Source organism: Carcharhinus amblyrhynchos, chromosome 13, assembly GCF_965287045.1.
Source record: "Carcharhinus amblyrhynchos chromosome 13, sCarAmb.v2.hapA, whole genome shotgun sequence".
Lineage (NCBI taxonomy): Eukaryota > Metazoa > Chordata > Chondrichthyes > Carcharhiniformes > Carcharhinidae > Carcharhinus > Carcharhinus amblyrhynchos.
The window spans coordinates 59783388-59806449 of NC_137336.1; the positions used below are offsets into that span (position 1 = coordinate 59783388).

General features: G+C 42.4%; 1 protein-coding gene across 1 annotated transcript in view; it reads left to right on the forward strand.

The window, feature by feature from the left end:
* The window catches only part of LOC145351942 (slit homolog 3 protein-like), a 623540-nt gene that overhangs the window by 340161 nt on the left and 260317 nt on the right, over window positions 1-23062 (forward strand). Inside the window, exon 7 of the mRNA XM_080201750.1 lies at window positions 14311-14382. Coding sequence (XP_080057876.1) covers window positions 14311-14382 — 72 coding nt within the window. The remainder of the gene's footprint in view (window positions 1-14310; window positions 14383-23062) is intronic.

Sequence of the window (23062 nt, forward strand, 5' to 3'; positions counted from 1 at the left end):
ACATAGACAGATCTGAAAATCAAAAGAGTTTTTCTCTTTAGCCTGTGCAGTAGTCACCAAGCCAGGCAATACCTTTGCAGTTGCTAAATGGAGCTTTCTGAGTCCTCCGCTCAATTTTGTTTTCAAAATGATGGGAGTCATTAATTGGAGTGCATCACAGCTGCAGTTCCCTGCTAACCCTCGGGTGGCAAGGTGGTACAGTGGTAGTACTGCTGCCTCACAGTGCTAGGGACCTGGGTTCAATTCTGGTCTCCGGTCTCTGTCCGTGTGGAGTTTGCACATTCTCCCTGTGTCTGCATGGGTTTCCTCCAGGTGCTTCGGTTTCCTCTCACAGTCCAAAGATGTGCAGGTTAGGTTGATTGGCCTTTACAAATTGATCCGAGTATCAGGGGGATTAGGAGGGTAAGTATGTGAGGTGATGAGAAAAGGGCCTGGGTGGATTTGTTGTTGGTGCGGACTCAATGGTTCAAATGGCCTCCTTCTGCACTGTAGTGGTTCTAAGACCCACTGTGCCAATTTTTGCACAAAGGCCTTGGTCGGTGCAGAAACATTTGAAGAACGCTCGATATTGGTGTGGCAGGTTGAAACCAACAGTTGGGGGAGCTTGTGGCTGTAGGATCTGTGATGAAGAAGGGGTTTTTAATGGTGATATGTTGCTTCAATTTCTGCTGCCACAAAGCCTGTGCCAGTTAATCTTTGTCAGGGTGTACTTAACCATACAGGCTAGTGAGCAACCGAATAATAGGAATGTCATCTTTGCCACTGCAGAATGACTGATCCCAGTGGCTTCTTTGAGGGCGCCCTAATGTTAGTACCGAGCTCAGAAAGGCGCTGCTGTAGACCAGTTTGTGTTCTCTCACTGTTCCGCCTTGCTGCTCCCAGAATTTAAAATCAGTCAAATCGAGAACACAAGACTGGATGGGCAACATAAATTTATAATCAATGCTGCAATCCTAACAAGGCAGGTGACAGCCATCAGTTGCTGGGTGGCAGTTGGGTCATATCTGAAGCAATTAATTGTAACTTTATGTAAGTTGAAAGGACCAAAAACAGCATGTTACTTTGTTTTGATTTTGATATTCTGAAGCATCTTGATAGAAAATTCTCTTTTTCCCAGCGATTGCGAATATTGGTTGCTGATGTGAGAGGTGATAATGCCTCAGAATGGAAGGTTTCCCCTTTGTGGTTCAGTATCCTTTCAAAGATGTTCCTTTATCTTTTCAAACTGAAATTCCTTTTGATCTTACTAGTTTGATTTTTTTCTTTAATTGATTTTTATTTCTGTTTAATTTTAAAGCATTCTATTTACTCTTTTAACTTCTGACACTCTGGTGCTCAGAACTCACACTGTCATAGATTCCTGTGTCTGTGTGGAGTTTGCACATTCTCCCTGTGTCCATGTGGGTCTCTCCGGGTGCTTTGATTTCCTCCCACAGTCCAAAGATGTGCGGGCTAGGTGAATTGACCATGCTAAATTATCCCTTAGAGTCAGGGGGACTAGCTAGGGTAAATGCATCGGGTCATTGGGGTAGGGCTTGGGTGGGATTGTGGTCGGTGCAGCCCTGATGGGCCGAATGGCCTCCTTCTGCACTGTAGGATTCTATGATTCTATAAAACACTGTCGTAATCTCTTCTTTAATAAAAAAAATCCTTTGGTACAGATTTATATTCCTTAATTCTCATTATTCCAAATTTGTCCATATGGGCATGTGCACAGTCACACTGTCTAGCGCAGTGATCGGCAACCAAGGCTATGTCCTGTGGGCCATAGAACCAGAATGGGCTTACCACTGTTCTGGTGTGTTCTCATATTAATATTATTTCAGGAGTCTCTCCCATTTTGCACAGTTAAATTCTCACATGATCACATTTGTCACATTTGCTCACCTCATGATCTGTAATTTCGCTACATGTCTTTGTTTAACGTTCATTCCCTTTTTCTCACTGTCAATGAAACTGTGCCTCACTCGCTGGCATTATTTCTGGAACTTCTACATGTTTCAGGTCAATTGCCATGGCTCTTACTTGGCAGTTGGGTGAATTTAAAGGCTTGGTAAGAGGCTTGGGTGACTTGTTTGCTTGACTTGCTCTGAGGCTTACTGAGGCAGCAGCATTGCAGAAAAGGGCTAGTGTGCCCCACAGAGGTTAATCCCCTTTACCTCGTGTTGTAATCTGCTACAATTATTTGGGAATTATTATTCGTTGTGAGGTTAAACTAAGCCTGTCTTCTTACTAGTGCTTTGCTGTGAACTGAGCCCTGGCAATGATATGAAAATTTCAAATAAGGAAACAGTGACTATTGAAATTATTACCTGAACATGTACAATTCCTGGGGACACAGCAATTAGTGGCATTCTCAGCTCTGAGATTGTGGGTTCAAGCCTTGCTCCAGAGAAAAAGGGGTGACATTCTCCGATCTTATCTGTGCCCACCCCATTTCAAGTGAGAACGGAGAATTTGGCATTCCAGCCAAAACTCCATTTGCTTTCAGCAGCACCGGGGAATCCCAACCTCAAACGAGGAGGTCTTCGGCCAAAGTTGCTGCTGATGTTCTAGTGCATTACTGAGGGAATGCTCCAGTGTCGGAGGCGCTGTCTTTTGGATGAGGTATTAAAGCAAGGTTTTCCATTTGTCCATGTAAGGTGTGCAGAAAGCATCCCGTTACACTATTTTTGAAGAAGAGCTGTGGAATTATTTCTGTTATTTGACCAATATTTATCCTTAGTACAACATCAGTAGAATAAAGCAGATACTCTCGTTGTTATGATGTTGTTTGTAGGAGCTTGCTGTGGCAAATTGGCTGCTGTGTTTACCACACTATAGCAGTGACTAGAATTCAAAATAAACTTCATTGACTGAAAAACACTTCGGGACATCCTCAGTGTGTAAGGCACCATATCGAACAAGGTGAGTTTGAGGAATGAGTTTGTGGAACCCCCGTTTTAGTGGTGCTACCCCGAGTATGATGATTAACCCAGGGCGGACAGCTCCGTGACCATTACTTGTGCTACCCACTCACTTTTCTTCAGTGATGTCAATTAAGACAGCTGTACGTGTAGCAATCCCCGGCGCTACCTGCCCAGGGGTATCAACGTTTATCTCTAGGAGCATCACACAAACAAACACCCCGCCTTAAGATTTTTCTTTTTTTATCCAAATCCCCTTCTATCATTCAATCTCCCCCAGGCTTGAAGAAATGGGTTTAGACCAGCACCGAGGTTCCAACTTGAATTGGACAAAAGAAAAGTGATCCCATCCAATAGGGCCAATGGTGAGGCAAAATGTACTGTTCTTTCCTTTCCCATTATTTTGTACTAAGCAAATTACATTATACTTGGATATGAACAGTTCCTAGACTAGACACAGTGTAATGTATCAGTGTAATCCTGCAGCATGCATCATGCAGTCAATATTCACAATGGCTATACAAAGATATGTTCTGTATTCAAATATCTCAAAATCAATTTTATAAATAACCCCACAGCACAGTGGGGTTCTGAAATTGAGTGCACCGACAGGGGAATTAGTCAAGTGGATTGCTTTGACCTGGATGACACAGAACCTCTTGAGTGTTGATTCGGCTGCACCCATTCAGGCAAATAGCAACTGTTCCACCAAGTTTGCATGTGGTGAAAGGACTTTGAAAGGTTAGGAGGTGATCAGCTCCTCACAAAGCAGCTCACTTCTGCTCTGCTCTTGTTGCCTCAATTTATGGGGATGCGATGGCCTAGTAGTAATGTCAATGGATTAGTAATTCAGAGGCCCAGATTAATCCCCTAGGAACACAGGTTCAAGTCCCACCATGGCAGTTGGTGAAATTTAAATTCAATTAATATTTTTTAAAAAACTAAACATAAAGCCAGTCTTAGGAGGGAGTGACCATGAAACTGTCGTCATTGCTGTTTAGGACTGGAAATCTGCCATCGTTACCTGGCCAGGCCTACATGTAACTCACGGTAACTTAAACTGTCATTTACAATGGCCCAGCAAACCATGCATTTTAAGGGTAATTAGGGATGGGCAACCAATGAGCAAGCCACATCCCATTAAAGAATAATTTTTTAAAAATTGAAGGCATGGCCATTCCAGTTTAGCTTCTGGTCAATAGTGGCACTTAGGATAGTTGTAGTAGGGGTCTCAATGACTGGTGGAATTGAAGACCGAGGGATAGAGGGCAACTGGTTGCTGATGAAGATCATTGCTGGGTATTGATATGGCATGAATGTTTCTAGTCACTTGTCAGCCCAAGCCTGTGGGTATTGTCTAGGTCATATTGCAGGGTTGTGGCCTGTTTCATTCTTGAGAAAGTAGTGAATGGAGTTGAGTGCTGCAGAATGATCAGTCAACAACTCCAGTTCTAACGTCACGACAGAAAGAAGATCATACAATAGGTGTAGCTACAGATGGGCAAAATGATGCTTCTCTACAAGAATGTCCAGCAGTAATGTCCTGGGTTCATATGATAACTGGCTTATGACAAACACAACCATCATTTGGTATGTCAGAAAAGTCTTCAGGCTGACTTGAGTTTTCCTTGTATTATCTATTTGGAAATGCTGGTTAGAGGAAAGCATTCTGGACAGAACTTCTTTCATAAGATCACAGAGAGCACATGAAGGAGGAATACTACCCCTTCATAGTGTCACATAAGGCAAAGTTCTCCCAAAAAAAAATCTGTTTTCTCATTGCTTCTATTCAGCAGTTATAAAGCGTAAAACAGCATGGCCAACTGAGGGATATCTGCAAACCATTGTGGCCTCCCAAAGCCCTACATCTCTGCTCAAACTCTAGACCACTTCAACACTGGGTAATATGTATTTTTCCTCTTTGCTTCTTGAAGAGCACCTTCCTGAGAGGACAAATTATATACTCTGTTTGGTAGGCGGTAATGTCTCAGGATAACAAAGCATTTGTTAAAACCTTGTTGGCCACATCCTCTGACTGAAAAAGTAGCAGGAAGGATCAGGCGGTTCCCACGTTATCAGATATTACAGGACCCTGCACAAAAAAGATAGATGAGGCACTTCTATGCAATGAGCCTTCCTCAAGCAATCAATAGAGTGCCATCCCCTTAATTCCACTGTACTATCCCTGACACACAATGTTAGAAACAGCAGGAACTGATGAGTTACATTGAACTCACCAAGGGGAAGCAGTGGGAGGAAAATATGATGACTTATGCTGCTTCTTGTTTTGGGCAATATTTATCTTTTATTTCATCTTTCAGAAATTCTACATTTGCTTAACAGAGGGTGGAAATTTGTCCATTCATTGTACCTAAGGTGCAGATGTACTTAGCCTATGTATATTAGCAAATGGGGCAGGATTAATTGTGCATGCACAGCCTTATACAGTTAATTGAAAGTGTTGTGTGGAAATGGAACAGTAGTCTTCTTCCTGCAAGTCTCCATCATCTACTTCTTCAGCATGTTTACTGGTATTAGGCACCCCCACCCTATTACTGAATGGTGATTCCCCTTTATATTGCTAACTTGTGTAAAATGCAATAGATTGGAATGATGGTGCATACAGTGGGATATGCTCACCAACCTTCTTTTCACCCATCCACCGAGTCAACGCAATGGACCTTGCTTTAATATTTCTAAGATTAATTCAGATCTATATATGCTTGATGTATGTACTTTTGCTGCTGGTTTCTTAGATGTGTCACCCCTCAGAAGATAAGAAGGTGGCCAGCCATCCAATTTTCATATTGCTTCATATAAACATGGTTTGCTCAATTACCTCAAAATGAAGGCATCGTTTCAAGTTGTTTTATATCAATTTGTATGATTGGGTTCATTCCAGCATCATCAGAACGTTAATAGAACAGAAACCTTTATAGGTCACATAAATCGTGGAGCTAATGTGAGAGGTGCAGCTGATTGTGTGAGTGCAATCTGTGACGCTCTACGCCTGTAAGCTCCATTCCTCCAGGGAATAGGTTTGTGGCCTGCGACACTGATCGCTGCTTTCCACTTTGAAGATAGTGCGCCTTGCAAATGATGTAGCTGTCACTTCCCTAATGCATCCGTGCACAACTGTCTGATTAGGCGTTAGTCACCAGTGGTGACTTCAAGGATCCCACAGCTGGAGTACTTTGTCCAGTTTTGGTCCCCTTACTTGTATAAGCAGTTCAGCGAGGGTACATTTGATGGATTCCTGGGATGAAGCGGTCGTTCCATGAGGAAAGGTTGGGCAGGTTGGACTTCTTTCGCATCTGGAAGAATGTGAGGGTGATCTAACTGAAACATACAACATCCTGAAGAGAATTGATGGGGTGAATACCAAGAAAGCTTCCCCCCTAATGGGGGGGACACTAGATCAAGTGGATAGAGCTTAAAAATAAACCGTCTCCCATTTAAGGGAATGAGAAGGATTATTTTTCTCTCAGAGCTTTGTTAGTCTATGGAATTGTCTTCCTCAGAGATCACTGGAGGCAGGGTCATGGAATTGATTGACAAATAGGTGTCGTGGGTAGACATAGACATAGAGTTGAGAGCACAATCAGATCGGCCATGATTTTATCCAATGGCAGAGCAGGCTCAAGGGTTCAAAGGGTCTACTCCTGCTCCTAATTTGTATGTTTATATGTAAGTTCAATAGGAAGCGATGTCTCTGTGGTAGAAGTTGTTTGCAGCTTGGATTCAAATGTAGCTCTGTGAAACCACTAACTTGACCTAGAAGGGAAAACAAAAACAGTTTGGACCAGTGTTCTTCTTTCACAGTTTTGATGTTATTCCATTTTAAGATATACAAGGCCAGTTCAGAGCAGTTTTCTAATTTCCCCATGTTCACTATCTTTTCCTTCTGGTGAGGCAAAGATGCTGCAGATATATCACCTTCGACCTGCCAAAGAGGAATTGTCTGGGTCACCAGATGTGGATTCTGTGATAAGAATGGGCAGCTGAACTTTAGATTCAGAATCATAGAATCTGCAGTGCAGAAGGAGGCCATTTTGGCTCTTCAAGCTTGCACCGACAACAGTCCCACTCAGGTACTATCCCTGCAACTCCGTATATTTACCCACCTAATCTCCCTGGGGCAATTTATCATGGCCAGTCAACCCACCTGCACATCTTTGGATTGTGAGAGGAAACTAGTACACCCAGAGGAAACCCACATAGACACAGAGAGAATGTGCAAACTCCACACAGACAGTGACCCAAGCCGGGAGTCGAATCTGGTCTCTGGCACTGTGAGGCAGCTGTGCTAACCACTATGTCACCCTGCCACCAAAATGGCTTCAGCATGGAAGCATAGAAAATTGGAATAAAATTAGCACTTAACCTTTTGAACATTTGAAAGGTAGATAGGTCTGCACAGTTGTCACCTCGCGAACTGTTTTTATGTTTGAAATAATATTCTAACAATGCAGAAAATGCAGGCCTCGCACTGTGACATGCTAGTGAAAATAGAAAAAAAATAGATAAGTTGAATAAAATCAATCATGTTATGAATCTACCTTTTGCCATGCAGGCAGACTTATATGGATGTGTTTATAATGGAAAATAAATCTGCTCTCAAATGATAAGCATTATATCTGAGGAAACAATGAGGCTCATTCTGAACAGTACAAAACCTTTCAATTAAGTCCAGAATATAACAAGTTGGGCATGCAGTCCTCCTTTCTGAGCTTGTACAGTCATGAGGTACCTCACCTCTCACTATTGCTCTCTTGAAGTCATTGAAAAGGCCCCCCTTGAAAAACATATAGTAGTTTTACTTCTAACAGGCATAGAAAAACATTTTGCTTTTTGAATGCAGTAATGATTGAAAACAGAGAAATGGTAATAATTGTAAAATTGTCTTAGGATTACATTACAGTTTGTTAAACCTTGATTGTGCTAATCTTCCCTCAGATTATTTGGAGCAGATGTGTAGTCAGAAGATGCCCGATCTCTGTAATTGGCTTTTGCATGCTAAGTGTAATATCATTGTGTTAAAGCAATTACATGCTGCCGTGGACACACAATGAAGATTACATGCACTAAGATGCATTGAGGTTTGATGAATCGGTCACCTGACTGCAGGAGACAAGGGGAAATGTCAGGCTAAGCTAATTCTCCAGCCTATTGGATCAAATTAGGTGACTGAGCATCAATTTCTTTTAGAAATTTCCTCTGATCACGTTCACATTGAAGAGTTGCACCAATATCAGGTAACATCTGGTGTCTTGTTCAAATATCTCTTATTTAAATGTGAGCAGAATCATTTACTGTTAGCAAAGTATTCATTTGTAAAGCCACTGAAGCTTACGGAACAGAAGGAGGCTATTTGGTACATGTTGTCGAAACATGCATGTCTCTGTAACAATGCAAAACTAATTACACTGTTTTGCAATCTGCAGTACATGATGCAGTAAGGATGAGTTGTATCTGGTGTGGTAACAGACACTATCTGGCATAATAGAGTTGCTACAACTGCTGCAGTAGGAGGTGCAGAATTTGTTGCAGTAGGAGGTGGAGTATTTGTTGCAGTAGGAAATGCAGTATTTGTTGTATTAGGAGGTGTAGTATTTGTTGCAGTAGGAAATGCAGTATTTGTTGCAGTAGGAGATGCAGTATTTGCAGTATGAAGTGCAGTATTTGTTGCAGTAGGGGTGTAGTATTTGTTGCAGTAGGGGATGCAGTGTTTGTTGCAGTAGGGGATGCAGTGTTTGTTGCAGTAGGGGATGCAGTGTTTGTTGTATTAGGAGGTGTAGTATTTGTTGCAGTAGGAAATGCAGTATTTGTTGCAGTATGAAGTGCAGTATTTGTTGCAGTAGGGGTGTAGTATTTGTTGCAGTAGGGGATGCAGTGTTTGTTGCAGTAGGGGATGCAGTGTTTGTTGCAGTATTTGTTGCAGTAGGGGATGCAGTATTTGTTGCAGTAAGAGGTGATAAGCGAGGGGATTAAGGGTTATGGGGAGAAAGCGGGAAAGTGGAACTGAGCCACAACAGATCAGCCATGATCTTATTGAATGGCGGGGCAGGCTCGAAGGGCTAGATGGCCTACTCCTGCTCCTATTTCTTATGTTCTTAGGTGCAGTATTGGTTGCAGTTGGAGGTGTAGTTTTTGATTCAGTTGGAGATTCATTATCTGGTGCAGTAGCACATGCAGTAAGAGGCACAGTACATGCTGCAGTGTGACCTGCTGTATTTAATGCAGCAGGTGGCACAGTATCAGGTGTTAGTAGGAGGACCCATGTCTGCAGTAGGAGCTACACAGTAGGAGCTTCTGTATTTGATGCAGCAAGGGTGCATTTGGAGGTGCAATATCATGTGCAGTGGAAGGTACAATAACTGGTGCAGGAGAATTTGCAATATCAGGTGCAGTAGGAGGTAACGTAACTGGTGTAATTGAGTTGTATTATCTGATGCACTAGGGATGCAGTATTTGGTGCAATATTTGATACAATAAGAAGTGATCTAGGAGGGGTGATATTTGATACAGTAGAAGGTGCCGTATCTGATGTGGTATTTGATACAATACTAGATGCAGTAGGAGGTGCAGTATTTGATGAATTGAAGGGAAAGTGCCTGGTGCAGTATTTGGTTCAGTTTGTAATGCATCAGGAAGGACAGTTTTCAATGTAGCAAGAGATGTTCTACCTAGTGCAATAGTAGGTGCAGTAGGAGTTGCAGTAAAAGGTGCAGTATATGGCGCAGTTTGGTATCTGGTGCGTTAGGAGATGCAATATCTGGGCAATAGTAAATGTAGTATTTTATGCAGTAGGCTGTGCTGTATTTGATGCATTACAGGGGCAATGTTTAACGCAAGAAATGGTGCAATATCTGGTTGAGTAGGTTTTAGTGTCTGGTCCAGTGTCTGATATAGTAAGAGCTGCAAAATCTGGCGCAGTATTTGGTGCAATATGTCCTTCAGTAGAAGATACTGTATTGGTGCAATAGGCAGTGCAGTACCTTGTGCTGTAAAATGTACATAAAATGCAGTATTTGTGACAGTAAGAGGTGCAGTATTTTATGCAATATCTAGTGCAGTAATAGAGGAAGTTAGAGGTGTATATATGGTGCAGTAGATGGTGCTGTATTTGATGCAGCGTGGTTGCAATATTTGAATCACAGGTATCTGGTTAGAAAATTTGTAGTAACCGGTGCAGTGTTTGATGAAGTAAAATGTGCCATGTCTGGTGCAGTTTATGGTGAAATAGGAGATGAAATGTATTTTGCAGCAGTTGTTGCAGTATTTGCAGTTGTATGTTCTACATTTGTTGGAATAGGAAGTGCAGAATTTATTGCAGTAGGAAGTACAGTATTTATTTCAGTAGGAGTTGCAATATTTGATGCAGAGGTGCAGAACTTGATGCAGTTTGAGATGTAGTATCTGATGCAGGAGGAGGTACTGTATCTGGTACAGTACAAGGTGCAAAAGGAAGTGCTGCATCTGGTGCAGCAGGAGGTGCATAACTTGGTGCAGTAGGGAGTGCAGTAGTTGATGCAGTCGGAGCTACAGTGGTTTTTGTAGTAGTTGATGCAGTATCTGGCACTGTAGGGAATGCCAAGGATGAAATTTCGTAAGAGCCCCTAACAGGTTGGGGATGCCAACTGTGGGGGTGGCTGGGAGGTGGGATTTTATCTCTGATTGCTGTGTGGTATTGTTTCATGCCCATTTTATCTGATGCAAGCCACATGCAAACTTCCTGCTGCCCCTTATATTTAACTGACTGTAGCAGGCAGCTAATGCTAATTGTGCTATTGCGTGCTTGCACAACCAGGCAAAGCAAAATAGTTAGAAACATGCAGGAATTAAAGTCATGCAAAGTCTGTGCTTTATACGCTCTGTCTGAGGCCAGAACTCTTCATTCACTTGACGAAGAGGGGAACCTCGAAAGCTTGTGAGTTTACTATCAAATAAATCGGTTGGACTTAAACCTGGTGTTGTCAGACTTCTTACTGGAATTAAAGTCAGCCAGCCATATTTAAAGAAAGGTACTGTGACTGGAGCTGCTGCGAGAAGTCAGTCTATTTGTGATTTTGATGTGGGCAATCATCATCAATAGAGTGCAGCCAAGACATCCTAACAATTTGCTTGAGGCCTTGAAATGGGCCAGGAGACTCTCCAGAGCAACTATGCAAAATTAGTAGATAGGTATGGCAGTGCACACCAGCAGTTTAGATCCAAGGGCAAGAGCGCAGTACCAAAAGGGTTTCAATGATCTCACACAAGCGGTCAAGGTCAGTGATTGCAGCTTCCAATCCTGTATGATTTTAACTGTAGCAATGACCTCTCAACATTTCCTGATGCGCCACACCATCGCTCACCCACCATCAATCTCTGTCAATCATACCTGGCATTCACAGCCTCACCTCACCCTCACACACTAAGCTCAGCTGCAAGCCTCACATCCACATCTCCCAGCTTACACATACTGCCAATCATGACAGTCACATCACCCAAACACTTTGCAGCATACTCACTGACACACTTCTCCCTCTCTTCCAGGACATGGAGATAAACACTGCAGTGTATTTACCCCTTGTTACTCCACCCACACCTTTCACAACAACCCTACTGTCATTCATTTCTCCTTTCAGATTCCCAAGAACTGGCTAGACAGTGAAGGAAGAGCAGGAAGATACTGATAAACAAAAATCCTGTCACTTAGCTGCATTCTTCCGGTTCAGATACTGACTCTTAATGTTCTTAATAGCTTTAAAATGGAATATGTAAGTCTTGAGACATCAGGCATGAGTGGCCTGCAGCCACAGCAATGGACAAATGTAACGCAATGTCAACTCACCTGGAACTGGGGTGGGAGGGAGGGGTGTGTTGGTGGGGGTGGGAAAATGATATATGTGTTCTGCTGCAGAGGACTCAGTTGAGGACTTCGATATGGCCTGCAGAAGAAGGCTGATGGGCAGGCACAAAGAATGCTTGGCATGCCAATGAGCTGCTAGTAAGCTTTCAGTTGATATCAAGGAATAAGAAGGATTCCAGTGCCAACCTGACCCAGGGCTTTGTGCAGCACTTGGAGCCTATGTTTTCCAGCATTGAAATGTTGACCTCATTAACAGACTTACAAACTCAACCATGATGCAGCATCTAATGGCTGTTGGCCCATCTTCCATTGGCTTCACAAGCAGAAACCTGGTTCAGTTTGAGGTGATTCAGCCTCCGATTTACTGCCTTGCAAGTTCAGGATGCTGCCCTCTGATGGTGGATGTCCGTGTTCAAAGTGGCTTGCAGCATCTGGCTGTTCTCCAGTAATTGGTCCAGTTTATTAGGCTGGCCAAAGCGACACCCCAGCGGAGTGATTGTGGCTCCATGGAGAACAAACTTGCTGCCCTGTCTTAGGATGACACATCCATCCTCCCAACATTGCTATGCCACCACTATCCTTGCTGTTGCCTATCTTCTGCAGCTTGTCCCATTTAAGTTGGCTATGCCATAGTCACTGTGTAGGAGCACAATAATAGGTAAAGGCACAGGGAAGGCAAGCATGAAGAGAATTTGCCACGGTGATTGGTTGATGCTTGCATGCAATATGGCAACATTTGCTTCAAGAATTTGATACATTTTATGGTAGCATTGTTGTCAAGCTGCCACTACAGTATTCCTCCAGAGTGGCCTAACTAGTTGGAACATTTCATAATAACCTCAATGACCTGCTCTGCCAAATTCATATCATGATCTGGAGATGCTGGCGTTGGACTGGGGTAAACACAGTAAGAAGTCTCACAACACCAGGTTAAAGACCAACCAGTTTATTTGATAGGATAACCTCCAAACTGGTTGGACTTTAACCTGGTGTTGTGAGACTTCTTATGAAATTCACATCAAACATGGCTTTCAGGGGGTCATGTGATGTAAGTGGCGGAGTGGCTGTGTTTTTGCAAGCTCTGCCACTACTCATTTTTGAATCCTTTTATTTATCTTGCTGCACAACCCATAATTATCTAATTCTGGAGTGTACACTCCGTGCTGTGTTCCTGAAAGAGTCTGGTTAAGATTGGGTAATGGGGAGCCGAGCAAAGTCAAGAAAATTCACTGTTAATCAAAGATGTTGGAGACAGCCAAGGTGGGACCTTGTTTGTAGTGGTAATTTTGCTGGTGAGCAGGCTCCAGCTTTGGCTTATCCAGTACAACTCTCACCAACTTTTACAGATGTATCTAGAAACCGTTCTTTCCGGTTGTAATACAACTTGATGTGGCTCCTGGTCTGGTCAAGACGGCAAAGAACTACAAAGAGTCGCGAATGAAGCCCAGCCCATCACACAAACCAGCCTGTCATCCATTGACTTTGGTTACATTTCCTGTTTCCTTGGAAAAACAGCCAGCATAATCAAGAACCCCACGCACCCCGGACATACTCTCCTCTACCTTCTTCCATCAGGAAAAAGATACCAAAGTCTGAGATCAAATACCAACAAACTCGAGAACTGCTTCTTCCCTGCTGCCATCAGACTTTTGAATAGACCGACCTTATATTAAGTTAATTTTTCTCTTCACCCAACCAAGACTGTAATAGTACATTCTGCACCCTCTCCTTTCCTTCTCTATGAATGGTATGCTTCGTCTGCAGAAACAATACCTTTCATTATATACTAATATAGTATACTAAGACAGTAGGAAGTTAAATCAATCAAACCCAATTGATAGGCATTGGATTGATGACCGCCATTGTGAGTGAAGTTATAGGTGACGATCTTGGTTCCCTGGTACAAATTATTGGTGCTCATATTGACGAACTGCAAGACGTGTATGTAAACTTAAATCTTTTTGTATGTGTTGGTTGAGCAAGTTTTGCACTTCATGAAACTTTTTTGGGTGCTTTACTTCTTTGGTTATTGAATGGCAATGGATGTTTGTTACACATGAAGTATTTTCCTGTATTGTGTGAATATATACAAGGCTTTTTCACTAAAAGTAGTGCATGTCTCAAAACAGTGTCGCCATCACAACACTGAGGCTGAGCAGTGACCGGTACTAGATAACATTGTGCTCAGTCCTGCAACCTCCTTTCAAAACTCATGATCTCAGCTGAGGGTCTGAGGGGGGCATAGGGCAAAGGCTGTTCACTTCCCTCCAGCGATGGATGGAGGCAGGGGTATTTCATTCTTTAGCACACCACAAAGCTACCCTTTTGTGAAATAGCTTAGGCTGAAGCTCAGCAGCATGTGCATTTTTGGGTTTCTTGGCAAAGAATGGTGCATGATAAAGGGAAACAGGGGAGTAGTAGCACCAACCTTTAAAATTCAGGTCACTTCTCAGTCCCAGATATCAAACATTAACTGTACAGTGTTTAGTTTCACCACTATTTAGTAAGACAGATCTGAGATAAATTTGAATTTGTTTCTTTGTCTTTCAGCACCCTCAACAATAACAACATCAGTCTCATCCCACTAACCAGCTTCAACCACATGCCAAAGCTAAGGACATTGTAAGTATTTGCATTGTAACTTTTTAAAAGCTGAACAACCTGTATATATATATATATATATATAAGTGTATATGTGGACTCAATGTGATGAGTCAATCAGCCCCGACACTTGTTCTTTAACAAACTATATCTCTGGATAAAAAACAAGGTTAGAGGAATCTCTTTTGCAGGAAATTATTGGAATGTGGAAAGGCCAACCAGGAATATTGGTGGCAGCAGAATCTGCAGCAGCTTTCAAAGGAGAAACAGATATAAACACATTTTGTTAAAGAATGGGGAATAGCCAAACAAACTGGAGTGAGTGCCTGACAGTGACCATCGCCAACAAGAGAGAATCTAATCATCTCCTCTTGATGTTCAATAGCATTACCATCACTGAATCCCCCACTATCAATATTCTGGGGGTTACCATTGACCAGAAACTGAACTGAACTGGCCATATAAATACTGTGGCTACCAAAGCAGATTAAAAGCTAGGTATCCTGCCCTGAGTAACTCACCTCCTAACTCCCCAAAGCCTGTCCATCATCTATAAGGCACAAGTCAAGAGTGTGATGGAATATTTTCCCCTTGCCTGGCTGAGTGCAACTCCAACATTCAAGGAGCTTGACACCATCCAGGACAAAGTAGCCCACTTGATTGCTACTCTTTCCACAAATATTCACCTCGTCACTACCGTCAGAACAGGTACAGCAGTGTGTTCTATCTACAAGATGCACTGAAGGAACTCACCAAGGCTGCTAAGGCAGCATCTTCTTAACACACGACTGCTATCATCTAGAAGTCATGATGTGGGTATGCCGGCGTTGGACTGGCGTAAACACAGTAAAAAGTCTGACAACACCAGGTTTTAGTCCAACCTATTTATTTGATAATGTACTCACTAGCTTTCGGGGTTACCCCCTTCGTCAGGTGAATTCACCTGACGAAGGGGGTAACCCCGAAAGCTAGTGAGTACATTATCAAATAAATAGGTTGGACTAAAACCTGGTGTTGTCAGACTTTTTACTGTGTTATCATCTAGAAGGGCAACAGCAGCAGATATAGGGGAGCACTAACTCCTGGAGATTCTGTCCAAGTCACTCACCATCCTGACTTGGAAATATATCACCGTTCCTTCACTGTCACTGGGTCAAAATCCCTCCCTAACAGCACTGTCGTTATACCTAAACCTCAGAGCACTGTCAGGCACTCACTCCAGTTTGTTTGGCTATTCCCCATTCTTTAACAAAATGTGTATATACCTGCTTCTCCTTTGAAAGCTGCTGCAGATTCTGCTGCCACCAATATTCCTGGTTGGGCTTTCCACATTCCAATAATTTCCTGCAAAAGAGACTGCAGCAGCTCAAGGAGGCAGCTCATCACTATCCTCTTAAGGGCAACTAGGGAAGTAAATGAGCGAGCCGTTGAATGACTCCTCTGTGCTGTAAAATTCTTTGACTTGAGTAGTCAATTTTATGTGCGTATGGGAACACTGTTGTGTAAGCAAAGTGTCAAATGTTGATTATTAGGAATCCGGGTTCATGGTATCATTCTTCAGAAAGATGAAGGAAAGTTAGGTGAGGAGCCCAGAGCACTGGACCAGATTGTGGAAAATGTGAGGTAAAGTATGAGATGAGGTAAATCAAGAAGCAGTGATTAGACAACTGGAATTGTGAGATTTAATTATAGGAAAAAGAAAACCTCAGTGAGCTAAAGGAATAATGGTTTTACAATCTTGGAAAAGAATGAAATTCATTAACAATATAATTAAGGATTGGGGAAAATTAATTCTATCAGATCCTTCCACATTTCTAACAATTCTAACCTTTCTCTTGCTATTTTTCAATGAATCTTTAATGACAGCAGTATTCAACCATAATATTTGAGTATTTCCTGCCAAGTCCTTAAGCAGACAGAGTGAAGTTAGATAGGGTGGCAGATGGTGTGGATAGCACTGCTTCTGATTTTTGTTCTGTTGTTGATGAACCTCCATTAGAAATCTGAACTAACTTTGAACACTTACAGATCATAATGTGTAAACATTAGAAAAATTGGACTCAGAGTTTACAATTTTGAGTTTGTCCAGTCATAGTCTCTTCTGAATATTAATGCATCAGTCAAACACTGGTATTATCCAGACCAAAAGGGGTCCTTGTGCCTGAGTCGCAAAAACCCAGCTTGCAGGTGCAGCAGGTGGTCAGGAAGGCGAATGGGATGCTGGCCTTCATAGCGAGGGGGATTGAATAAAGAAGTAGGGAGGTCTTGCTGCAGCTGTATAGGGCATTGGTGAGGCCGCAGCTGGAGTACTGTGTGCAGTTTTGGGCGCCGCACCTGCGCAAAGATATTTTGGCCTTGGAGGGAGTGCAGAGGAGGTTTACTAGGCTGATACCGGAGTTGAGGGGGTTGAGCTATGAGGAGAGGCTGAATAAACTAGGCTTGTACTCGTTAAAGTTTAGAAGAATGAGGGGAGATCTCATTGAGACGTATAAGATGATGAATGGGATGGATAGGATAGAGGTGGAGAGACTCTTCCCGCTCAAAAAAGACAGTAGGACTAGGGGGCACAGCCTCAAGATAAAAGGGGGGCGGTTTAGAACGGAGTTGAGGAGGAACTTCTTCACTCAAAGGGTGGTGAATCTCTGGAATTTTCTGCCCGTTGAAGTGGTGGAGGCTGCCTCGCTAAATATTTTTAAGGCGCGGGTTGATAGGTTTTTGATAAGAGAGGGGATTAAGGGTTATGGGGAGAGGGCGGGAAAGTGGAACTGAGCCACGACAGATCAGCCATGATCTTATTGAATGGCGGGGCAGGCTTGAAGGGCTGGATGGCCTACTCCTGCTCCTATTTCTTATGTTCTTATGTTCAAAACTAGCTGGGTGACATTCCTAGTTAGCCTCAAAGTGTGACTCTTGCAAGTATTACAAGGTTTTACAACTTAAAGATGTCAAGAGATACGGAGTAAAGGCAGGAAAATGGGATTGAGGTGCAGGTGAGCCATGATTGATACCGGTTGCAATGTGGGGTTGAGGGGTTGAATGGCCTCCTGGCCTTTTTTTTCTGTTCCTACAGTGGTTGTTGGCAGGTCAACAGAGAGTTAGGGCACACAAAATCCTGAAGCGTCTTGACAGGAATGAGTGGGAGTTTAAATGTAGTGGGCTGACAACAGGGAAATGTGCACTAGCCGTAAATAGGGGAGGAATGACAAGTGAGATGGAGAGATGATGACACTGTCCAGGATTGACAGCAGTTCAGGTTTGTCCTTGGATTGGAAAACATTAATGTTAGTGCAACCTAATTTACCTGATTAGGTAGAAGTTTTATTGTTGCTCTGCAGTCTGCTGGCTGTTTGCAATCGATCTGCCCCCGCTTGCTATCGATCACCTCCGGGCAGGTCAGCAGAATCCTTTTCTTCCCTGTGTATTTTTTTTCTAAATTTCAGAGGTTGTTTAACATCTGACTCTCGAGGGAGCAGAGCTGACTAATCTCCTTTCTGTAATTAAATGTGGAAAGGAAGGAAATCATATAAGGGGATTAGAGTGGGCCATTTCAGATTGAATTCTCTGACCATGTTCAGTACAGAGTGGTGACCTCTGCCTAAGAAGGAGTTTGCTGGAGATTTAATTTAATGCTGGCCAGTAATGGCTCTCTTGGTAAAGGTTCCACTGTCTGTCCTCCATTGAATGGCTTGACTTTGTGCAAGTGCTCTTATGTTTCTGCCTTCTCTCCTTCACTAATCTCGGTGATTCAATGTGATTGAATGCACAGGCCAGATTTGTGATGGAAAAGAAAAGAAGTAATGACTGCCCAGGGAGCATGTTTGTATCCATAAATACAATTTCTCTCTGGACATTTTAGATTCTACCTACCTCTGACTTTACTTGACTGTGCTTTATTTTTGGTGGCATTGGGGAGTAATAGCTAGCCTCCGTAAGGTCTTCTTTCTTTAGCTTAAGGAGCAAATGTCTTTCAGCTTCAGAGTAAGGGATGTACAAATAATATTGGCATTCTGTGCAGTTGGACAAGTTGATGCACATTTTATAATGTCAACATTAGAATCCTTTGACAACACTCATAGATTCAAGTTCATTATAACATCCCTTTAATTTTGTCCCAGCTCTTTTATTTTGTGGTTATTGTTTAAATGGTAAATTAGTCAGAGGAACTAAGTGACAGAATCTATAATTCCATTTGTATGTTAACATAAATGAAGGTGTAATCGAGCTCAGGTTTATTAATTGCTCACGGCCAACATTCTATTTAATGTCTCTCTCTGATAATGTTAATCCAATTCCTTTACAAAACAAATAAAACCAGAAAATGCTGGAAAACCCCAACAGGTCTGGCAGTATCTATGGAGAGAGAAACAGAGTTAAAATTTTGAGCCGGTGTGATGGACTCACAATGTTAGCTCTGTTTCTCTCTCCACAGACGCTGCCAGACCTGTTGTTTTTCTCACACTTCCTGCTTTTATTTCAGATTTCCAGCACCTGTAGTATTTTGCTCTTATTCTTTTGCAATACAGTTTAGTTGATCCAGTCAGCAGTCTTTATCATTGACTGTATCTTTGCTGGTACACTTCCCATTGCTTGTAACAAACACATTGGTGGCAATAGAATTTGCCTGCTCGAGAAACCAGGCAGCTAGGTGAGGGTGGGAGCTGCTTGAACCTGCAGTTAAGTGTTTTTGCAACATTGCTTATGGGCCAGGAACAGCAGGAGTGCTTCCACTCAAAGTGATCCCTCACCACACGTTGAAATTCAACACCCTCACCATCATCTAAACTTCAACACTCTGTGATACAGTGCCAAAATGAAATCTACTCCTTATCCCCGCTATCTCTTTCTTCCTCACTCCCTCCCACTGCCTATAAATGCTGAAGTTTTTAACACAATAATTCCAAAATGCGATAGTTGCTTGTAAAATTCATTTAAACAAAATGGGAGAAGATTTTCTCTCTATCCAGTTTTTTAATGTAGACCTTTAACATATGGAAACCAATATTTGTACTGAAAGTGTAGTGGGACATAAGCTTCTCTTAACTTGCAGGTACAAATTAAACTTTCTTCATCTGTGTTGCAGGCAATGTATATAACGTACATGAAAGGCTTATGACTGTAGGCAGATTTATAAACTTCTAAACAGGTTAGGTTGCAAATGCAGCAGGAATAAGAATGATTTTTTAATGTGGGAATATCATTCTCGAGAAAATGTTCATTTGTAACACATTATTTGTTGTATATTCTAGTATTTTGAGCTTGTAAGTAATTTTGTGTATCAAAACAAAAAATAATTTAGCTAGGTGGACGTGCAGATATTTTAAGTGTAAAAATTAATTTGTTGTATAAATGTTAATTAACTTTCATCCAGGACAAAGCAGTCCACTTGATTGGCAACCCATCCACCACCTTAAACATTCACTCTCTCCATCACAGTTGTATCAAGGTTGCAAAATGTACATTTTACAGGATTCCTTACAGAAATTCACTAATACTTAGAGTGATAGTCATGGTGAAATGCTGCACAGAAATAGGTCCTTCAGCCCAACTCATCCATGCTATCCAGATTTCCTAAACTGAACTAACCCCTGGATAAAAGCAAATTACTGGGATGCTGGAACCAGAAACCAAAAGACAAAGTGCTGGAAAATCTCAACAGGTTTGGCAGCATCTGTAAGGAGAGAAAAGAGCTGATGTTTCGGGTCCAGATGACCCCTTGTCAAAACTTTGAGATTTTCCAGCCTTTTCTCTTTTGAACTAATCCCATTTGCCTGTGTTTGGCCCATATCTCTCTAAACCTTTCATATCCATGTACCTGTCCAAATATATTTTAAGTGCTCTATGACAACATTTTGGAAAGTCTTATCATCCAGCATGTAGAAGGACAAAGACAGCAGGTGCACATGAACATCAACACCCTTGACTGACACACCATCCTGACTGACACACCATCCTGACTTAGCCAAAAAATCATTATTCCCTTATAGTCGCTTGGTCAAAATCCTGGAAGTTGCTACTCCATAGCACTGTGTGAGTTCCTTTACAAAATAGACCGTACCAGCTCCAAGAGAAAGCTCATCACCATTGTATGAAGGATAACTAGGGATGGACACTAATTGCTGATCACATCACGAGAGTGAAACTAAAAGATGCGGCTTTATACAGTTCCCTCAATTGGAATCTTCACCCTGATTAAATGATGCTGACATAACTGAAATAAATCCCAGTGGATAACGTGGTATGGTGGCACAGTGGTTAAGGGTGGCACAGTTGTGAGCACTGCTATCTCACGATGTCCAGGACCCAGGTGCTCCAGTTCCTCCCACAGTCCAAAGATGTGCACATTAGTCTGATTGGCTGTGCTAAATTGCACCTTAGTGTCCAAAGATGTGTGGGTTAGGGGGATTAATGAGGTAAATATGAGGGGTTATGAGGATAAGGCACAGGTAGGATGCTTTGTTGGAGAATTGGTGCAAACTCATTAAGTCAAATGGCCTGCTTCTGCACTGTAGGAATTCTGTCCAATAAAGCTCAGGATCCACCCTCATAGAGTCATGTGATTGCCTGCATGTTGCTATAAGATATTTATTGTGGAGGCAAAGGACAGAAGGGATGTATTCCAACGAAACTAACATTGAATCAAACTTAACATAAGCAAATTAAAATGGAGAAAGTAATGGCTCCAAAGAGGGACACATTCCCAAGACCAAATAGTTTACATCACTTCTCTATATTCTATTCCATTCTATAATGACAACATTGCAGAAAACCACTTATCCATGCTTATTAATGACACAAAGATTGACATCATTGTAAGCAATGTGGATGGAAGCAGAACAATACAAAAACTAGAGATAAATGAACTGAATAGGTAAAACTGTTGCAAATGGATTTCAATCAAGGCTGGTGAGTTCATTTATTCTGAACTTAAAAGAAGAACAAAATATTTTTGCAATGGTGAGAAATCCAAACAATGGAGGTCCAAACGGACTTGGAGGTCCAGATATGCAGATCATTAAAATGTCAGGAACAGGTTCAGAAAATGATCAGAAAGGTTAATGGAATGCTGACCGTAGTAAATAATAAAGCGATGGGAGGCATGCTACCCTGGTTATACCACACGTAGAGTGTTGTGTTCAGTCCTGGGCACTACATCTTCAGAAGCATACACTGGCCTTGGAGGGAGCTCAGCGTGGATTTACAAGGGTGATACTTGCACTCTAAGCTTAAATTATGAGGAATGATTGCGCAAATTAAGTTTGTGTTCCCTGAAGTTTAAAAGGTTAAGGAGCGATTTAACTGAAGTTGTCTTAAGTGTTAAGAGGAACTGACAGACAAACTGTTTCTCTAGTTGTGAATCTAGGTCTGGGGGAAATGGCCTACATATTAGTGTCATATCTTTCAGAAGCGAAGTTAGCAAACACTTCAAAGGATAGTAGAAGTCTGGTGCTTGCTTTCACAAATGGTAATTGAAGCTGGATCAGTTTGTTCTACATCTGAGACTGACTGATTTTCGTTAAATCAAAGGTACTGAGATGTTAAGTGGTAAAGATACGGTTGTGAAATTAGGTCAGAGGTTAATCATGATCTTACTGAATGGCGGAACAGGTTGAAGAGGTTAAATGTCCCCTTACTGTTCGTATCAACCTGGTTGAGACAATAAAATTACAAATCCTCTTACTATCTGTCTAGCTCTGTGACATGTCATTTCCCTTTGCTGATGGCAATTTGCTCCAATTGCAACTTGGAGCTTTTAAACAAATCCAGTTAACGTGTGTACATGAAGAATATTCACGAGGAAATACTCCTGTTGGTCAGAGTTTGTACTGCAGGTTTGAAGTATCAATATGGCTTTTCCCTCCATCCTGATTCTAGTCTTTAAAGTTGATGTCCTAAAACAGGTAAAACCGTATTGATGAGAACACCTTCAGCAGTCATCAGATCCTATCCTACCCCATTATTATAGAAGTCAACTGACTTTACTAAAATATGCAATTCTCCAAGGAAGTCCAGACGTAACATCTGTTGAGAAAGAACTGAGGTCAGGAATGACTCCTTGGCCTGTACTTGTGTGCAGCCTGAAGGCTTTTTGCCTGAATTTTCACATAGATGGAGAGGCTCGCTAACTGACAGTGACGGTGGAGGCTCAGGTCCCGAAGTCCCACACCTGCCAGTTTTGCAGAGGCACAGTGGGGACGGGTTCTCATTTACACACCTGTGGTTCATGGCGGCAGCGAGACATGTTAAAGTGCAGCTACTTCAGTCAGCTCTTATTTCAAAAACACAATGGGCAGCATTTTTCCCAATGACTGTCTTAACAGCGTGGAAACGGGAGTCCTTTCTGCTGGTCTTTTTGGTGAACTTTGGCAATCTTCTGGCATTCTGTCAAGATCTTTGACAGCTGGGAGCTTTGTGCTGATACGGCATAAAGAGGATGCTCTAGTGGGGATTTGGGGGGGGGGGGGGGGGGGGGGTGGTGGTGGGGTGGGAGGTGAGCCTATGTCTGCCAGTGAAGCCAATTTCAGAGCACTTGGTTGCCATTGCGCAGGGTGTTCCAATCTGTTGCTGAACCAAGAGACGTCCATCCAATCACCTCCCCCCCGCCGAGTCCAGTGGCAAAATGGACATGCTCCCCCTTCCACGACATCCTCCGCAACCCACCTTTGCATGGTTCCCCCTCTACATGACCACTCCCCCTTGCATA